Source organism: Lingula anatina, chromosome 1 (genome assembly GCF_051362555.1).
Source record: "Lingula anatina isolate TDL-2025a chromosome 1, LinAna3.0, whole genome shotgun sequence".
Lineage (NCBI taxonomy): Eukaryota > Metazoa > Brachiopoda > Lingulata > Lingulida > Lingulidae > Lingula > Lingula anatina.
The window spans coordinates 1,926,684-1,944,615 of NC_141767.1; the positions used below are offsets into that span (position 1 = coordinate 1,926,684).

At 34.6% G+C, this 17,932-nt stretch overlaps 4 protein-coding genes across 6 annotated transcripts in view; 2 read left to right on the forward strand and 2 right to left on the reverse strand.

The window, feature by feature from the left end:
* The window catches only part of LOC106161086 (condensin-2 complex subunit D3-L), a 39,332-nt gene extending 37,548 nt beyond the window's left edge, over nucleotides 1–1,784 (forward strand). For all 3 annotated transcript variants that reach the window (XM_087013310.1, XM_087013307.1, XM_087013318.1), the window contains 4 exons: nucleotides 184–300; nucleotides 491–584; nucleotides 965–1,001; nucleotides 1,187–1,784. In XM_087013310.1, coding sequence (XP_086869436.1) covers nucleotides 184–300; nucleotides 491–584; nucleotides 965–1,001; nucleotides 1,187–1,306 — 368 coding nt within the window. In that variant the 3' untranslated portion in view covers nucleotides 1,307–1,784. The remainder of the gene's footprint in view (nucleotides 1–183; nucleotides 301–490; nucleotides 585–964; nucleotides 1,002–1,186) is intronic.
* A 580-nt stretch (nucleotides 1,785–2,364) lies between these two features.
* Nucleotides 2,365–8,865, reverse strand: LOC106161089 (uncharacterized). Its single transcript, XM_087013325.1, has 6 exons — nucleotides 8,713–8,865; nucleotides 7,488–7,645; nucleotides 7,127–7,285; nucleotides 6,531–6,649; nucleotides 5,357–5,535; nucleotides 2,365–5,077 (listed from the first exon to the last, which is right to left on the reverse strand). The coding sequence occupies exons 1-6, from the start codon at nucleotides 8,838–8,840 to the stop codon at nucleotides 4,939–4,941; spliced, it is 882 nt and encodes a 293-aa protein (XP_086869451.1). The 5' UTR covers nucleotides 8,841–8,865; the 3' UTR covers nucleotides 2,365–4,938.
* A 187-nt stretch (nucleotides 8,866–9,052) lies between these two features.
* Nucleotides 9,053–11,601, forward strand: LOC106157987 (TBC1 domain family member 7). Its single transcript, XM_013533812.2, has 6 exons — nucleotides 9,053–9,248; nucleotides 9,475–9,659; nucleotides 10,103–10,243; nucleotides 10,450–10,601; nucleotides 10,951–11,080; nucleotides 11,443–11,601. Exons 1-6 carry the CDS (start codon nucleotides 9,062–9,064, stop codon nucleotides 11,569–11,571), a joined length of 924 nt encoding a protein of 307 aa, XP_013389266.2. The 5' UTR covers nucleotides 9,053–9,061; the 3' UTR covers nucleotides 11,572–11,601.
* A 608-nt stretch (nucleotides 11,602–12,209) lies between these two features.
* LOC106154383 (D-beta-hydroxybutyrate dehydrogenase, mitochondrial) lies at nucleotides 12,210–17,880 on the reverse strand. The gene is made up of 6 exons (XM_086999121.1): nucleotides 17,577–17,880; nucleotides 16,155–16,281; nucleotides 15,719–15,816; nucleotides 15,124–15,306; nucleotides 14,596–14,733; nucleotides 12,210–14,139 (listed from the first exon to the last, which is right to left on the reverse strand). The coding sequence occupies exons 1-6, from the start codon at nucleotides 17,878–17,880 to the stop codon at nucleotides 13,805–13,807; spliced, it is 1,185 nt and encodes a 394-aa protein (XP_086855247.1). The 3' UTR covers nucleotides 12,210–13,804.
* Nucleotides 17,881–17,932: the final 52 nt, after the last annotated feature.

Below are 17,932 nucleotides of genomic sequence, written 5' to 3' on the forward strand. Positions count from 1 at the left end.
TGAAATTTCCTTAGGATGTGCTTCATAGTATGTCTTTTTTTCTTATTTATTCTTTTGCTAGTTTATTTTTTATTTCTTTTTCACTTTTTTCTTTTAATATATTATCATGACTTATGCATTGATTTATTTATTTTGAAAATTGTTCCATTTGCACTATGCTCATTTAAAAATTTGGTTTTCCAGCGAGCTTACTGAGTAACTTGACGTTCCACCAAGGTCAGGACACGAGCATGATGCCATTGTCTCCAATCCCTACTTCCATGCCTCTCCGACTGTACAGCAGTAATATCCCTAGCACAGGTAAACACTCCTAATATCCAGTTTGATGTCCTGTCGCCATTTATGAGAGACAACATTGTTTCAGTCAGGAATGGAACTCCTTGGCCAGCCATCAGTGTTCTCTCTCTCTCTCATATTGTATTAAAAATAATGTATACATTGTTTTGTGTTTTACAGATAAATGAGTGATGATGTTGATGATTTTTTTCAGGTTCTAAAACAAATAAAGCATCAAAAGAGGGCGAAGATCAGAATCCAAAGACAATTCCTACGGACATTGTCTGCATGTTTTCCCCAGATAAACCGTAAGTCTACTCTCACCTAGAGTATTAGAGGTTATAGAGAACTCACACGAGTAACTGGAAATACTGATTATAGAGTTGAGTTTTTAGTAATTTCTGTAACTAAGAGTGGCTTCTGTTTTGAGTGAGAAATCTTGAACATCATTCAAAGTCTTGGAGATATCAAAAATTGTTCTAATTTACAGCATGGCTATAGCATTTTTACTGTTATTACTATAGTGATAGTTATCTCTGATTCTCAGGGTGTTGAATCTTAGTCTGGATACCAACTTTGAATTTTTTTCCACACATTTTATTTATTTATTCTATATTATTCAAGATTTGGAAAGGTGAATATCTGTGTGATACATAGGGGAGTGCTTAAAGATTTTGTTCCATTTCAGAACCCCCAAGCCCCGGAAGTGGAATGTTCATTCACCAGTAAGTATTCCTTAGAAACCATGTCCCAATAAATTTTGACCAGAGAAACGTGAAATCTAGGAAAAAAATCCTTGAATTTATCTTAGTTTTTGAAAATGTACTTAATTGATTTTTGTTTGTAAGAAATCATGCAGTTTCTAAGACCTTTAGTCCAGCTCAGTACAGTTAAAGTATTCATTTTTCAGACTTCATCAAGAATAAAAGAAAAAAGTCAAGATATTTCAGAGACCACCACCCAGGATATTCTGGAGGTAGCTGAACCTCAGCGGAGACGTACACGCAGTGCACGGTCCAAGAAAAAATGAAAACGTTAAAACATACTGCATGTGAAACTATAATACAGCTGTGACATTATCTTGTAAAAGCAAACAAAAATCTAACCTTTGTATAGAAGTTGTAGTGGACCAGAAAAAGGCACATAAAATTATTAAAAGACAATTTGAACTTTGATAATTAATGCAGATTATGCTATTAACAATTACATTATTTATATGTAGATTTATTAGCTATGTACAAAATTTGATTATTATTTTGGTCTTTTATAGTGTGTTTTTTTCAAAATGAAGTCTCCAAGGTGCACAGGGCACCTGCATATGGTACAGTACCTCTCATTGGTCCACTTCACTGTCATTATAATTGTGTACTTGTGATTATGTATTATTTAAGGATTAAGCATCTGTTAGGATACTAAGGAGCCTGGACATTATTCTGCCTCTTCAAACAAGATTTGTTGGAAAATGTAAAATTCCATCTATAAAGAGCTTGAATACAATGTAAACACAATGTTTGCTTGATTAGTCTTCATTATTCTTTATAATACTTTTTTATTATTGCTTCTTTGTTGGTGTGAGAGAGGAATCTATTCGTGCACCAATGTCTGGTTAATAATACCAACTTCTCTCATGAACCCCTGAATTCTTCATAACGCGGAGTGAATAGTTTATTTGTTAACGAGTTTCAACTCCATACACAGGGTCACTGGATTAAAATTATTTGTTTTTTTAAATGTTTTATTGCCATGAAAGCTTAATGTTGAGGTTCCCCTCTTTTTTTAGGGGGGGGGGAGGTCAAATCCACAATGTTGGTGCCGTTAGAGGATGCAAACGGTATTAAGGTCTTCTGGGATTAATTATAAATTACACCCACTAACAAAAGCAACACATTTTTTTCCATTTGAAAAGAAAACATTGATTCCTTTAAAATAAGGGTTGGTCAAGCTCACTAACAAATTTCTCAATTTTGTGTGGCCATTTTGAAAAAACTTTCATCAACTCGACTCCAATTATCTGTCGGGATTATTCAACACATTTGCTTTTAGTATCTAACTTTTCCAATTAAAAAAAATTCAAAGAAATTTCAAATGTACTTTTAAAACCATTTATTGTCTGTTATACTTAACATCATTGAAGAACCATTATGAGCAATGATAGCAAGAAAATGAGATACCAAAATGTATGAAATGATATGAAGAAAGATATGAACTGCAGCAATAAAAAATTACAAGAAATCCATATGGCAATGCACTACAGAGTATATGTAGTATATAATTACTGAACGTAATTGCACAAATATCACACCAGGGTCGGATCCAGAGCTATTTTCTGACAGTCTTCCAAATTATCTTTCTTGATCCATCCTCCAAATTTGACCGTCTTCTAACAGAAAATTTAGATACCTGTTAATGTAAACTTGAATATCTGACCGTCTTCTGGAAGACCCAGAAGACGGCCTAAATCCGCCCCTGCACACCCTCCCCCCTGACTAGACAGAAATATATGGAGCCACCTCCATTGTTCACATTTACTTGATACCATGGTTCAAGCAGAAAACAAAAGGCCAGGCTTAAGTTCATGTGGTCACAAAATGCAAGAACACAGAATAGCACACAGTGAAGCCTATTCTATTGTTTTCTGCTCAGGTCATAGTGTCAGTCTGATAAAGCACTCGATGGGAAACTTTATGCAAAATATGAACTTTGTCCCATAAAGCTTCACAACTCGTAACTTATCTATTTTTATAAACAGAATAGAACAATTCTGGAATGAATAAAACTTGATAAAGAAGTTAATCTTGCGCTCTTTTGCACACTTGAAGTTAGCATAAATATAACATTAAATTTCAAGTGGATAATTGCATTATGAAGTCTTTTAAGGTATCTTTAATAAGCAACATTTGTTCTAAATATTGTGCGACCTGAAAAATAGGCACTTTAAATGTTTTTAGCTTTATCGACTTGAAATGGTGTTCAAATGTTGCATTCTAAATTCTGTCATTTATAAAATCTGCTACCCAAGAAATACCCTGATAGTATGTTTAATCTAATATAACATGACAAGTTTAACTAAGCTTCTAACAGATCCTAGCTATGTCTTCATAACTTCTCAGACCTTTCTGAATAAAAAAATAATGCATTCTTTTTCAGTTTTTGCATAACAATAGAAAAAAGTATATTATGTGAAAATAACATGGCAATGAGTATGATACTTGCATGCAACACAAGCTCTTATCTCAACACAAGATATTACTTTGTGTTGTCTGAAAAAAAGTCAGACAAAATTAAGACCAGGGGTTTGGAAACCTCATAACTTTTTGAGGTAAAAATCAAATTTCCAATTGAAATTGGAAAAAACAAATCATGTCTGCAATATTTGTATGGTAAGGGGTACCATAACTGGAAATGGAAGACATCAAGGACCATAAGACTGAAGGTGAGCAAGTATGTTGTCATGGTTACTGTGGAAGTCCAATGGTTATCTGTACGAGTACACTCCATGAGATTTACCCGCCAAAATGGATTTTCCCAGGAAAACGAGCAATTGTCTCGTACTCGGGGAATCATTTATCTATCCCTCTCCGCACTTGGATTCGACCTTTGATAAAATTGATAAAGGTTGATTTAAACTTATAATGACTGGCCAGTCATAACAGCAACCATCTTCCTATAAGCTCCAATAAATCTATCAACATCACGTACGCTCCAGAAAAAAATTTTAAGCAGTACGTACGATTTTATAAAAAGCTGTGGATGGCAAAAATAAGCATTTGGGGGATTTTCAAACCTATGGAGTGCACCTTTAAGCATAACAAACAGCTTGAAAACTAATGAATCAGATTTGAGTATAAAATAAATGGTGTGATGAATAAAAAATTAATCTTAAGCCTTTCTCACACCTAAAGAAGCTAAATACAGAAGCCAATATACATACAAAGCTGCTTAATTTACATCAATAAAACTATGCTCATTTACAAAGAAAATAGTATTTTTTTTATAAATATAACAATAAAAGAACGACTCAAATTCATTTAAGGATATACTAGAATAGAGAACACCATCACATCTCCTAGATAGTTTTACTGCCCCCATTCTCTCACACTTTAATCAAACAAGTTCCATCCCAATACTACTCAATATAGTATTAACAACTAAAACTACATTTATAAATATCCTATCCATCTATGATGAAAAATCTATCTGAGAATTAATCAGCATCAAGCTAACTCAAAATAACATCATATTAGGGACCTGTTATTGATGGAAAGTTTGTTTTTCACAAAGACTAGTCCCTGTACCACCTTGGTACATTAGGACCTTGTATAAAATCTGAATAAATAATTTGTTCAATTAAAATCAAACGATTGCAAGTCTCTTTTAAGTTTATGTATCACCTCATATGTATACCCACTCACAACTTAGAGTTGTCAGAAAAAAGTAGGAAGAAATGACTCCACTGAGCTAAGACCACATGCATGCACATGCACACACACACACACACACACACATACGTACATACACACAAATAAAAAAAAATAAATTTTTTTTAATCATGTCTGTTTATCAAGACAAGGCTCTGGAAACCAACCATCACCAATGAACTGACACAACAAACCAAGCACTATCACGTATAATAATTAGTAAACTAATTTTTTTCTTTCGGCCCTAAGGTTTTGGAAGAACTTTATTCAATTTCCAGTTGTAGTCTGAGTACTGGATGTTGACACCACCTGAGGCTTCCAGAGCGTCCAGAAGAATGTCCATCTCTTCAGCTTTCTCTTTACTCAAATATGGCCTGATCCACCTGGGATACATAATGCTGACATAAGCCAATGTTAACATGTGTGGGTCATTCTACAAAAAAGTCTTTGCTGAGTTACATCAACAGCACACATATTTTGTATAACATTTTCATAATTATCTTTTTTTTTTTTACTAACAAACATTCCAACATGGCAAAAAATCAATCAACAGTAATTAAAAACAAAAGTCATAAAAACAGAAAATCTTTCAAAGATTACACACTGTATCAATATACAGTAGTAAACAACAGGATGTGCAAAAAATCACAGTGCCTGTGTACCTGATAGCATCAACGTCCATGTTGCCAAAATCGGATCTGTACCACTGGAACAGCCGGGACACGCGGATCTCGCGCACTTTGACGTTCACAAACACCTCCTGGTCTATGAAGGCCTTGGCAGCAGCATCTAAGGCACTGTTCAGGTTCTCAGTTGTATACACATTGATGGCTGGGCAAGACTGCAACAAAATAGCTCAGCTAGGATCAATATGATATCATCTGATATTTAATTTATTGATCAAGTACTGCCACACTTGATATTATAGATGCAGCTGCCAAATGTTCAGAGTTTGTAAACAAATACTGGTAAAGTAAAACTCTCTCACAATTGGATAACTTCATCTCTACTGATTTTCATTCATCAACTTTTCAAACAAATCTGATAATAAAGTAATGAAGATGTGTCAAAACGATAATTTCCTTTGGCCTTTATTATTTAGCAGCATTATGTTAAGCCTCTGGCAACTATCAATGCTAGCCCAGGTACAATGTTACGCAGTATATCTAAGCCATTATCAGCTATTTTGATGACTAATAAATACGCTAACTTCAACAAATACATGTATGTGAAATGATATCAAAATGACTCTGCTTGTTCACAAACACAACTATATTTACAAACACTAAATAAGACTGAACCATTGGTTGAAACTGATTATATGCCTTCAGTTTGCTCATAATCCAATAGTATTCCCTAGACATGAGGAACTAATGTGGTTTAAGGATTGCAATGCATCTTCAAAACAGTGTTCATGTGCACAGCTTTGAGCAACATCAATAAGTATTAATATATTTGCTCAGAGACCTTAAGCACATTCATATCCAAGCATAAAGTGTTCTCTGCATGACTAGACATACAGAGAAAGTACAGGTTACATAATAAAAGGGCATCTTTCAAGAAGCTACATACCACAAAAAAAGATGCATTCACTTAAGTGTTTTTTGACAAATTCATTTTTATTTTGAGGTGCCCTAGCTGAAAAATCAGTTATCCTTGCACCTGTGACCTTGTTAACCTTATCTTGGAAATGAGAAATCATGCTTCATTCATAATACATTCTCTAGTTAGACTAATGGAAACATTTCTATGATCAATATGATGATAACTGTCTGAGTGTTTTACATAACAGTATGTCTAGCCGTTATCTCTGTTTATTATTGATTTCCAGCTTACCCTTGCTCCACAGTTTAGTGCAAAATGTATCCTAGGGTCTACCGTCTTCACTACGTATTTGAGCCGGGGGTCATCTTGTTTAAATGGACTATCCTGGCTGGCAGGGTGGGGCCTGTTTCCTGAGAAATACATAAAGAACATATATATACCGAGAAATTCATAAAATAACAGATATATACCAGCATATAAATGTGTCTGTTAGATATTAGAAAGTACATTTTCAGACAAGAGATACGGTTTTAGAAAAAAGTATGAACATTAATCGTGGGGCCAAACACTTGAACTAAATTTTAGGGTTTTATATGCTCTGAGGTCATGTAAAATGTGAAATTCCACAGAAAAAGCTCGTGTCTGTAACTAAACATGATATCTCCAACCAAGTTTTAAAATGTCATTTAAGCCATCTACATCAACAAGATTTTGCAAAATCAAAATATATTTGAAATCCATAATAGTAATATTAAAATTTTTACATCTTAATGCTTCTTTTTATGAAATAGAAATATTAAAGACAAATTACTACTTACTTTGATCATTAATGGAAGTTACTTTCTAAAACATTAAATCTAAAACAGAATGTAGAACTGTCATCTCACCTCTTAGAATCCCATGTTCTATATGATCTAAACTGAAAACATGACCCCCAATGTTGTATCCTGTAGTTTTCCAGAACTGTTTTATATCCAACACAGAAGAAGGAAGATCTTTGTCTGATAGTTCCACCAGACCGTGTATTGTGAGAGCATTGTATACATCTGTGTGATTGTTAAAGAATTACAATCTTGAAAATGGTGTTCTTACCAATCAGCTGATCATGCTGTACAGATCAATAAAATTTTGTTTTAAAATTATTTTATAATCAAATCTAATCCAAGGAAGGGGGCTATCTAATAGGCAAAATTCTTAACTGAAATCATTTTGCTATTAAATACTTTTTTCTGTATATGTTAAGGATACTTATGCAAAATGCAATTTTCTCTTCTTCAGAAAAAGATTCCAATTGCACATGTGCCAAGGCCTTTGATTTTTCTTTATATTCTGCAAATGTTTTACTACTTTTCAGTGCGACATAGTCTATGTTTTTTCCATCTCCTGTCATATGCTCTCCTTTAAGCCTGAAAGGTAGAAGGGTTTTATAGAATTTTATATCACGAATAACTGTTGTAAAATTAAATGTGCTCTACCTTAAATCATTTGATTTGGGAAAATGACACAGTAATACACTGTAAACTACTGGTATGTTCAAGCCTAAGGGATCATTAGAATTAAGAGAGTAACACACCTCCTGGAATTGATTAAAATACAAAAAAGCTGGTGATTCATATGAGTATGCTGGAAACAAGAGTTAATCTGTTAATCTGATTGCATTCAGCAAGAGTCCCTGCTGAGTTGGACTGATCTATGTAGACTGATAGTTTCATTGGAAATAAGCCCAAAGATGTCAACTTTCACCATCTTAATCTTGATAATTTAACTCCCTTGGAATGAATTGTGTCAACATTTAACCTTGCCCATTTAGGCAGATTGCAACTATAATGTAATTCTTATATCTCTTCCATCTGGTGTAGTGTAAGAATGAATTAATAAATAATTTGACAAACACATATGTATATACATGTTGGTTGAGAACTTTTGTATCCTAGGGAAAGACCTGCAACATATTTGTATTCAGTTGAATATAAGATGTTTTAAAAAAGTAATTTTTCTCCTCTACATATTCTTTTTACGAAACACTGGCTTTCCAAAGGCTGTGCAAGTCAATCATGCGTGAACCAATTATAAACATGATTAATGCTCGCACTTGGCGTTTAAGGCTTCGTTCACATGCAATGTCTATTTTCTAAATTCTATTTTCTATTTGCGGTATGTCTTATGATCACAGTCTGTGCCCTGAATATCCCGCGGCGTAATTACTGGCAGCGCGAGCCAGTTACCATAAGTTACTATAAGTAACTGGCTCGCGCTGCCAGTAATTACGCGGCGGGATATTTAGGGCACAGACCGTGATCATAAGATAGCGCGAATAGAAAATAGAATTTAGAAAATAGACATTGCATGTGAACGAAGCCTAAGTGAATACCACATGTTGAGGTTAATCAGCTGCCATACAAGGCTGAACATGTAAATATTCACTTCCACATAAATATGTCAGCAATGACAGTAAAATTTTTAGCATACATACTTGAGCATGAGTTTTTGTAAGTCTTTGGCAATATTCTTATCATCGTGTTTTTCCGTTTTTACCCCCTCGGGAGTATTTAAAACCCGAACGGGCGGGCCCTCGTCCTTCTTCTGCTTGCTGGCCATCATGTAAAGCCAGCTGGCAATCCTCGGAGGTCACCAAACTTAAAGAGTTTCGCAATATTTCTATCTTTAGATTTTTGATTTCTTCCTCCTATTATTTGTAATATTTCTAATTATATTATTTGTGATACTTTTATACTCAAATTCTGGAAAAAATATATGAAATGAGACTTCCTTCAAATAGAATATGTAATTCGAAACCAATACTCAAACAGCTCTCTCACGCGATGGCAGACGAAAGAAATTTCAGGTCGCACTTTTATGAAAAAATGGGTTTTAGGGGAGTCGAGGAAAACAAATTAATTGAAAGTCTTCTCAAGGAACAGCCATATGAGCTTAAGAAGCTGTCTCAATTCTGCTTAAAGTTCCCTGTTCCTGCGATTTACAGACCTCTTGTTTGGAAAGTACTTTTAGGTAATGAAGTTCGCGTAGCCAAGTGCCAGTTGGCTGCATTATTTGATGACAGTTCAGTTTACGAATACAATGTCGACGTTGACAGCGATCGTAAAAGTGGTGGCTTAACGAATATTTTGTTGTATTTATTATTTACATTGCGATATTTCCGTGATATGTTTTTGTTTGATTATTTACGCAAGCAACACGTACAACAAAATCACCTGAAATGTACTGTATGCTCCAGGTATTCTGCCGCCGTACCAAGAGAGCCACGAGTTTGTCATGACCATGAGAACAGATCAGTTCAATGATCTGATGCATTCTCTGAAGGTCATGGGGAAAGTGGACGACAGGACCCCCCTGCCCCTGGTCTTCCTGAAGATGTACCACATGGAGGAAGGGACGCTTTTGTTTGATGAAAATAGGCTGGTGAGTTGGGGATGGCTGTTCAAGCAATATATACACACTTTATGAATTTATTTCTGGACCTACAAAGTAGATGATTATTATCATGATGTGTGCCATCCTCATGAGGACTTAGACTAGCCAATGATTGTCATCTGAGCAATGACGTTCCCAGAGAGGGAGATCTGACACACTTGTTTAAGCAATTTAGATTTGTTTTCATTCGTCAGGAAAAATATGAAATCTTTGTATTGAGAATGTCTGCAATTTTGCCTCTTTTTATTTTGAGAACCTCTTTGTGTAAATATCAGCTGCTTTTTTTTTGTTTAAATAAATGTGGAGTACAGAATATGTTTTGATGACATTTGCAATTTGCAGTTGCTGCTCAGAAATAAAAATCAATGCTTCATAATTGAAAGTGATTTATTTGAAGTTTAATTTATCTTTTTTGTATATTTTACTCTTAGGTCATGCAGCCAGAGGGCCAAAGTTTTATGGCAGTTGCTGCAGCAGTCCTGGAAATGGTGGAGAGTCACATTGATGCATACTGGATTTCTACAAAATTTTATAAATTGCAAGAAAAATGGAAAGATATCATGCATGTTTTGGTAGGCATTTAGCAGTTACATAGATTGTATTGTAAATGATTTTATTATAATCAATTTCATTACTGTGAAAGTATTCTTAGTTTAATTTATAGTTCAAAGATTAATGTATCTTCTCCATCTTTAACATCATGTACTGCTGCAGAGTTTGAAAGGTATAGTAACAGTTGTACAGGCTGCAATTTTATTAATTTTTTCTTGATTTTCAGTCTGAAAGGACAGAGCATTATCTTAAAAAGGAGAACACAGATGGGAAATTATATGCCAAAGTTCTCAACTTGAACATATTTGGTGCTATACCTCTGAGTAGGTGGTTCTCTTCCAGTTTTGCTGGAGTGTTGCCGGAGACATCTTTTGAAAGGTGAGTATCCAGTGCCCCTCCCACCCCCAGTTGCTTGCAGTTTTAGGTTGTTTTTTAAAGGTCTGCTTTCATCTGTGAGCCTAATGTCTTTGGTATACTTCACTTCCTGAGGAACATCATATGAAAGTCCTTCTTTTTGAGAAGGAAACAAGATAAATATTACTTTAATTACACATTAGTTGTAAGAACTATAGAGATTTTGTCTTATTTCTTATAGATCTTAGGTGCATCCAACTAAATATTTGTTACCAACATTATGTTTTCACTTTTATCCCTATACATTGATAATAGGAAATTAACAAATGTTTAATTTTTCTTTTATTATCACACTTTAACTTTTTTCTTTCAGAATCTGGGACAAAATAATAGGGGGCTCTTGCACAGTGCTTGTCTTTGTGGCTGTGGCAATCATTCTTACACTGAGGAGGCCAATATTGACGTTAAGGACAGATGCTGAGATTGTGCAATATCTTAAAAATGTAACTAAAAATTAATTAATGTCTACAGTATTGCCAATAGGATTGTCTTTCTAATAGCAGTGAACAGGCAGTAAGGTTGGAAGAACTAAAAATATTCTTGATAATCTTGATATTTTAATATCTATGCATGCAGTGTTTTTGTGGAAAGTATAGCAAGGTGGGGCACAAATATCGGTGAAAAATATTATTTGTGTAAGTTTAATGTTTGTGGTAGTTACCACTGTGATTATTTTTATAACACTGAACAATCATTATGATTAAATTAATGTTGCAAACGTTAAAGCTTGCTCTCATTTCTTACAGATTGACTGGTAAATTTTTCTTTACCTATTGACAAATGAAACTGTATTTATTTCCAACAGATTCCAGCAGACAGTGCAGACATTATAGTGGCCAAGGCCGTAGAATTGTGGCGGAATCACGGAAGCTTGCTCTTTCCCAGTGGCATAAAAGCAGACTCTCCAGTCATAATAGAAAAAGTGCCAAGCTGAGAGGGAGGACCGTCCTATGTACAAACTTTACTTTATAAAACAAAATTGGAGGATTGAGAGGCTTTTTCCTCTTCATTAAGCCTTATCTGTTTTCACCCCAGCCATTTTCACGTGGAGTGGTAGAGTTTTCTGTATCACACAGGTTTGAGTGATTGACATACATGGCTATGAATGGAGTGCCAGCACTCATCAGTGAGTCTAGTTAATTATGATTGGTATAGTGATTGGTACAATGGGGATGGTGAAAGGGATGAAAAATATTTATGGCATAATGACATGTTAAGACCAGTCAAGCTGATGCAGAACAGAAAACTGCACTGCTTGATAAAATAACATTACTGTGATGGAGGTCAGAGGACAATCATGATGGAGACTTGTCTGGACACAACCCCCCAGTCCTGCACCCTGTGCTTTTAAAACTGGTGTCCTGGATGGGTGACTATTGCCCATCTGGATCACCTTCTTATAACATGGTTAACAAGGATCCAGCCTGTGAAAATGTTGTCATTTGTGCTTCTTGAGGAATTTTATTTTCCTTCAGCACTCAAATTTCATTTGGTCTCCACTAATTTTGATTAAAAAATCTGCTGGCAGATGTAAAATCAGGGAATGTATAAATTCAAAATATGAACTCTTCCTTTGTGTAGCATATATTATTGGATTTATTTAACGACTATATGAATATTACAAAATGCCTTATATTCAATGAAGAAGCATTTACAAATAAAATACTAATTGTTTACAATTATCCATTATTACATGTAATAAATATTACAAAATTGATGATAATCTTTTCTCACCATTCATGTTAGTTCATTCAATTTCCAGGATGCTTTTGCTACATATTTTAAATTTAACCATAAGATTTCTGCATATGCTCATGTTCATGAAGGGGGCAAGCAGAAAAATACAAAAACTGATGCAATCAACTCTTGCTACCAGCATGCACAAGTATCAGAATGTGCACAAACTCAAATTCTGCTTAGGCTCACTTCTTGAAATGTGAAGTTCCATAGAATACCAAGAATGAAAATGATAATAAATACACAAAAACAATTTATAAACAAATATTGTTATAGTGTGAAATATAACAAGTACCATATTTATAAATATAAGATAGTAAACAGTTATGAGTTTAAAAAAAATGGAATGATATCAATAGGCATGCCACAACGCTTGGCTCTTAATTATAAGCTAGTGATTATCATATAACTGCAACACTGACAGCTAATGCAAATATAGCCCTAAGACTTAAACTGTCTGAAGTTGCCAATTTTTTTACACCATGTGTAAATTATTGCGTGCTATTCACATTGAATAAATAATAAATCCAAATATTTATGTTCTACAAAGGACTATATTGAGACTATACAAAAAAAAAATCTGCATTTACACATAACAAATAAAAGGCATAACATTGTCACAAGGATATTTCACAATCTTCTAACATCAGAAAAATTATATTGTACAATATAAAAAATGAAATATTCATAGTTTGCAAATGGCCCAAATAATTTTAACAAAATGTTCACATATTACATGATAAATACATTCTCTCAACCAAGCAGATACGGAGCACCAATCAGTTGACAAGGCTTGTGTAAAGCATGGCTTCAACAAATCATTTTTAAACCGAAAAAAAATTGTAAATTAACAAATAGGAATACATTAATCTTTCTCAATTCCTCCAGTTTATCTTTACATATACCCTTGATCCTGACCTTCTTAGTATAAATATGTGAAAGAGCAGTTTCTACTGCATGCTCTTCCCTCATTCTGGCTTTGAAACAAATTTTTTTGGCCAAATAGTGCATATGACTGACTTACTATTTGATTTTTCATAGTATAAACAAGTTGGTGTATTCCTCAACTTGAAAAAATATTTCATAATTTTCCTGGCTAAATGATACCCTTGATTTAACCATTTGAGATCATACCTACAGAAAAGCTGCCTATTTAAAGGGGAATCGCCCTCAATAGTTAGTTCATACACTGCAGTTCACTGAGCGAACTGAGTACACAAACTGTAAATCTCTCAAAAATCATCCTATTCAATTTCCTTTTGCCTAATGTGCGTGTCTGAAACCCATTTCTGGCCTTATTTTCCTTCTTTAAACACACGTGTGTGTGTGTGTGTGTGTGTGTGTGTGTGTGTGTGTGTAAATATACAACATTAAAACATCTCATCAGTTTAAGTGACTCCAATAACCCGAAAAAGAGACCAGGTAAACAATTATGACAGAACTCTAGGTTTTACATTCTTGACACCCAAACCAAATGTTTGTATAATCTTATCAGACATCCAGATAGGAAGTATCCCAAATAGAGTCAAAATCGTCTCTGCTCCCCTGCCACACGGGTATCTCTCTCGAGGCCTCTTGGATAACAGACCACTCCTCATAGCACGGACAACAGGAGACAGATCCTTACTAAAATTCAATATGAAGTTACGGTAATTGGCAAACAGTTGGTTGTAATATTCCTCTCCATATCTTTCTCTAGTGTGTCTGTCCATTTGCTCCCAGGTTTGTCTCTGAACTGTGTTTATGGAGTCCTCAGTGGTTGCTCCTAAAATGAGACAAAAATATAAGTCATTTATAAATTTTGAAGGGAAAAAATATTAAATTTTTACTACAACTTCAAAGGACAATGGGTTAGAAAAGAGCTCTTCTCTTTGTCCTTTCACATAAAGCAAAATGACACCAATGTGGAAATCATGGGGTCTTAAAATTAAATAAAAGCCATGAAAATCATGCAGTCATTTACTCCATGCACACAAGATCACTTATTCAAGATTCATCCAGAACAGGAAATTATGTCTAGGCACTATTATATTGTACAATTTAGCTGCATAAACAAATAAATATTTCTCTTCAAATTAGCAAAGTTAATTAACTTAAAGCTCTAGCACAAATAATTTTCTTTAAACAAAAATGTTTGGGCTTAATTCAAACTATAAGAGCAAGTTGTTGAAAACCATTTAAAATTATCAAATATAACAAAATAGCATCAGAAAATCCTTACCTGTGCAAAAACCTGAAGGCTCTATTAAAGAAACTTGAATATTCCATTTCTTCATCTCATGACGAAGGGTTTCAGTGAAACCCTTAATTGCATGCTTTGAAGCCGAGTAAGCACCAAAAAATGGAGTAGGCAGCTGATCTATAAACACAAGAAAGAAATTCACTAAAGACATTACAGCCACACAACTACCTAAATTTTTGGAAATATGAAAGTAGAAATATGACAAAATCATATTTCTTAAGCTTGTTTCAAAATCAATGCTTTTGGCAATGCTAGAAGGAAAAAAAGCAGCAAGATGCAAAAATTAATAGTTTAACATTTATCACAATTATTCACAAGTATAATAAAAATAAACTATTTTGATAATGATTCAGATTTAAAATTTCTAAATCATTTCTCAAACTGAATAGTGCTTCCTCAACTATTTCTTTTTCTAATACTGTACACAAAAAACATTATTTCACTGTCCACCTTTCTATTCTAAAAATTCACATAAAACACAGGATTTTTAAGGTGTAAGTCTATTACCTGCCATACTGCTCACGTTAACTACACGTCCCCCAGCCTGGCGTAGAAGTGGAAGAAAAGCTTTGGTCATGCGCACAGTTCCAAAGAAATTCACCTCCATTAATTTCTGGAACTGGCGTATGTCAGTCATGTCAATCTCTCCCAGTGACGCAGTCCCTGCATTGTTCACTAGACCCCACAGGCCTGGGAAGATGGAGACAACACAGTTTTAATCATTAAATAGATAGACCAAACATTAGATACAATAGACCAACAATTAAATACACAGACCATTTTAGTGTTCATTTAGAGCAGCTTCCCAGCAAAAATAATAATAATAATAATAATAATAATAATAATAATAATAATAATAATAATTGCCATACAAACTGCATGACTATGATATGACATCAGTGTAACAATTTCCACATTTTATTTGGTTTCCCTGGTATTCAATTTTTTACAAGTACATTACATCCTTCATTATGTACAGTAATAAATTTGGGAAAAAACATCATAAATATCTAAACTCTAACATGGACTAAGAAAATGAACGTACTAAATCATCATGGTATACCTACAACTGCTTTAAATAAAAAATGACCAAAAGTATCACCTGGTGGGTCTCCTGCTCTGTTGAGATTACCCTCCACATACTGCAAACAACTGTGAATCTCCTCTTCTTTTGTCACATCTAACTGCACTATTTTGAGCCTATATGAAATGCACGGCACATATTTGGACTATTGCTCATAGTAAAGCAAACATTTTGAAAACTTATCAAAACAGGTGAACATATGGACTGCCAGATGTGAAACATTCGTCAAGGCAAGGATTTCTGACGGAAAGAATATAAAAACCTCCATCATAAGATTAAAATTGTAGCTCAATAAATTGTAATTTGTCATTAGATCGACTAAACACAACTTTTATTGGTCTTTGAAACATATTTTGCTCATGATCAGTATCAGCGTGTCTAGTAAAATGAAACTGGGCAAATGTTAATTACATATAGATTCATAACTTTATTCTTTAGAAAAAAAAAACATTACCTTGTAGAAGTGGTGTTTTTGAGGTGAAGAGCACCAGGGCCTTTACTGTCCAGGCATGCAGCAAACACATTCATCCCTATACTATCTAGTTTTTTGGCTAAAGCATGACCAAAGCCAGAGTCACAACCTATAAAAAAGTTTATACAGTGTAAGTAAGAAATCAAACAGTAAAATGTCAACATAAAAATAACCTTCTAGACAAAGTTGTGAGTAATTTTGGTAAAGTTACCAAGAATCATTTAAAATGTGAATAAAGCAAACATATCTGGTCAAATTTCTGAAAAAAGTCAGTTAGTGGCCCGACCTAGCCAGTGCATTTTTTCAGCAGTAACATGTACTCAAATTCATTTTATGAATTTTCAGATTAAATGTTGCAACCTCTTTTAGTTAAATGACTATTGAAACCCCATGTTTTGTTCTTATTTGTAATAGGAAGCCCGTTCAACCTCATTGTGTGTGTGTGTGTGTGTGTGTGTGTGTGTGTGTGTGTGTGTGTGTGTGTGTGTGTGTGTGTGTGTGTGTGTGTGTGTGTGTGTGTGTGTGTGTGTGTGTGTTTTTTTTTTAAATTTGGCTTGGATCAGTAAATTATGGTACAGGCCAGTAAGTTCTCAGACACTGGTGGCACAGATGGCCTGCAAGTTGAAAAGCATTTGGCACAGACAGAGACAATAAAACATAACTAATATAAATAAACTATGGAAAGATTAAAACAGAAAAGTTCTGTGGAGTACAACATTGTGAATATCAATATCACATGCCAGATGTCTGAAAACAAAGGGACGTGATCTTCCTGCAATCCATATTGGGTACATTCCTATTAATAATTTGTCTATATTGGCTCACCAGATGTGCCCCAGACAAAACAGTATTTCAACTCAATGGACTGTTGGATGTATAAGATTATGATAAAAAACATTCTCACAGACAGATCTGTTAAGCGGTGTTCATATTCATGCTGGGGTGACCCTTCTCAGTGCGACACATCCCAACATGCAGTCTTATTAAAACCAGCAGTCTCTACTAGTACATGTAATCGTCTCTCTTCCCACCCTCCTCCATCCCACTCCATATCTGCCACAAGTCATCTGTTAACCGTTAACGACCTCAATTCTGAGCAAAAATTCTCAAAGTAAAGAAATTAGCCAGAGAAATATCTGGGAATATCTAGTGATAACACTCTCTCTGTAACAAAGGTAGGGTAGGGTGGTGTACTTGACTAGCTTCAGGGAACAACAGAATTTCATTTCCTGCCTATGCTGAGCTTGTCCTCATCAGGGCACACACAGAATTCAAAACAAACTACTTGACAGTAAATGTGGATGTAGTGTACACACGTGTGAGGTTGTTACGCCTGGCAAATCAATAGTATCCATTTCCAATGCCGTTCTCTTCAGACTATCAAAATAACATTAATAAACCCACCTGTAATAAGCACTGCCTTCTTTGTTGCAGGTAAGTGACCGGACGGCAATAAAGAATACACAAGTAAACAGCCCAGTCCAAAAGCCATGACACCTTGGGGCCCTTTCATTAGAAATTGGCATAATGGCTCTCCAATAAATAAAATAGCCAAAGTCAGAACAGAACGGATTCCAAATCTGAACTCATTTGTCAAAAACTTCGACAAGACAGCCATAGCAAAGACTACTGTGATCGAAGAGTAAAGCACTGAGTACAGAAGAAAGTCATCGTCTAAGGCGCTTTCCTCACTGTCCATTATTAACATGATTTAACAGACCACCGCAGGTGTCCGTCTGCAATTTTTCTCTGCTTGTCAA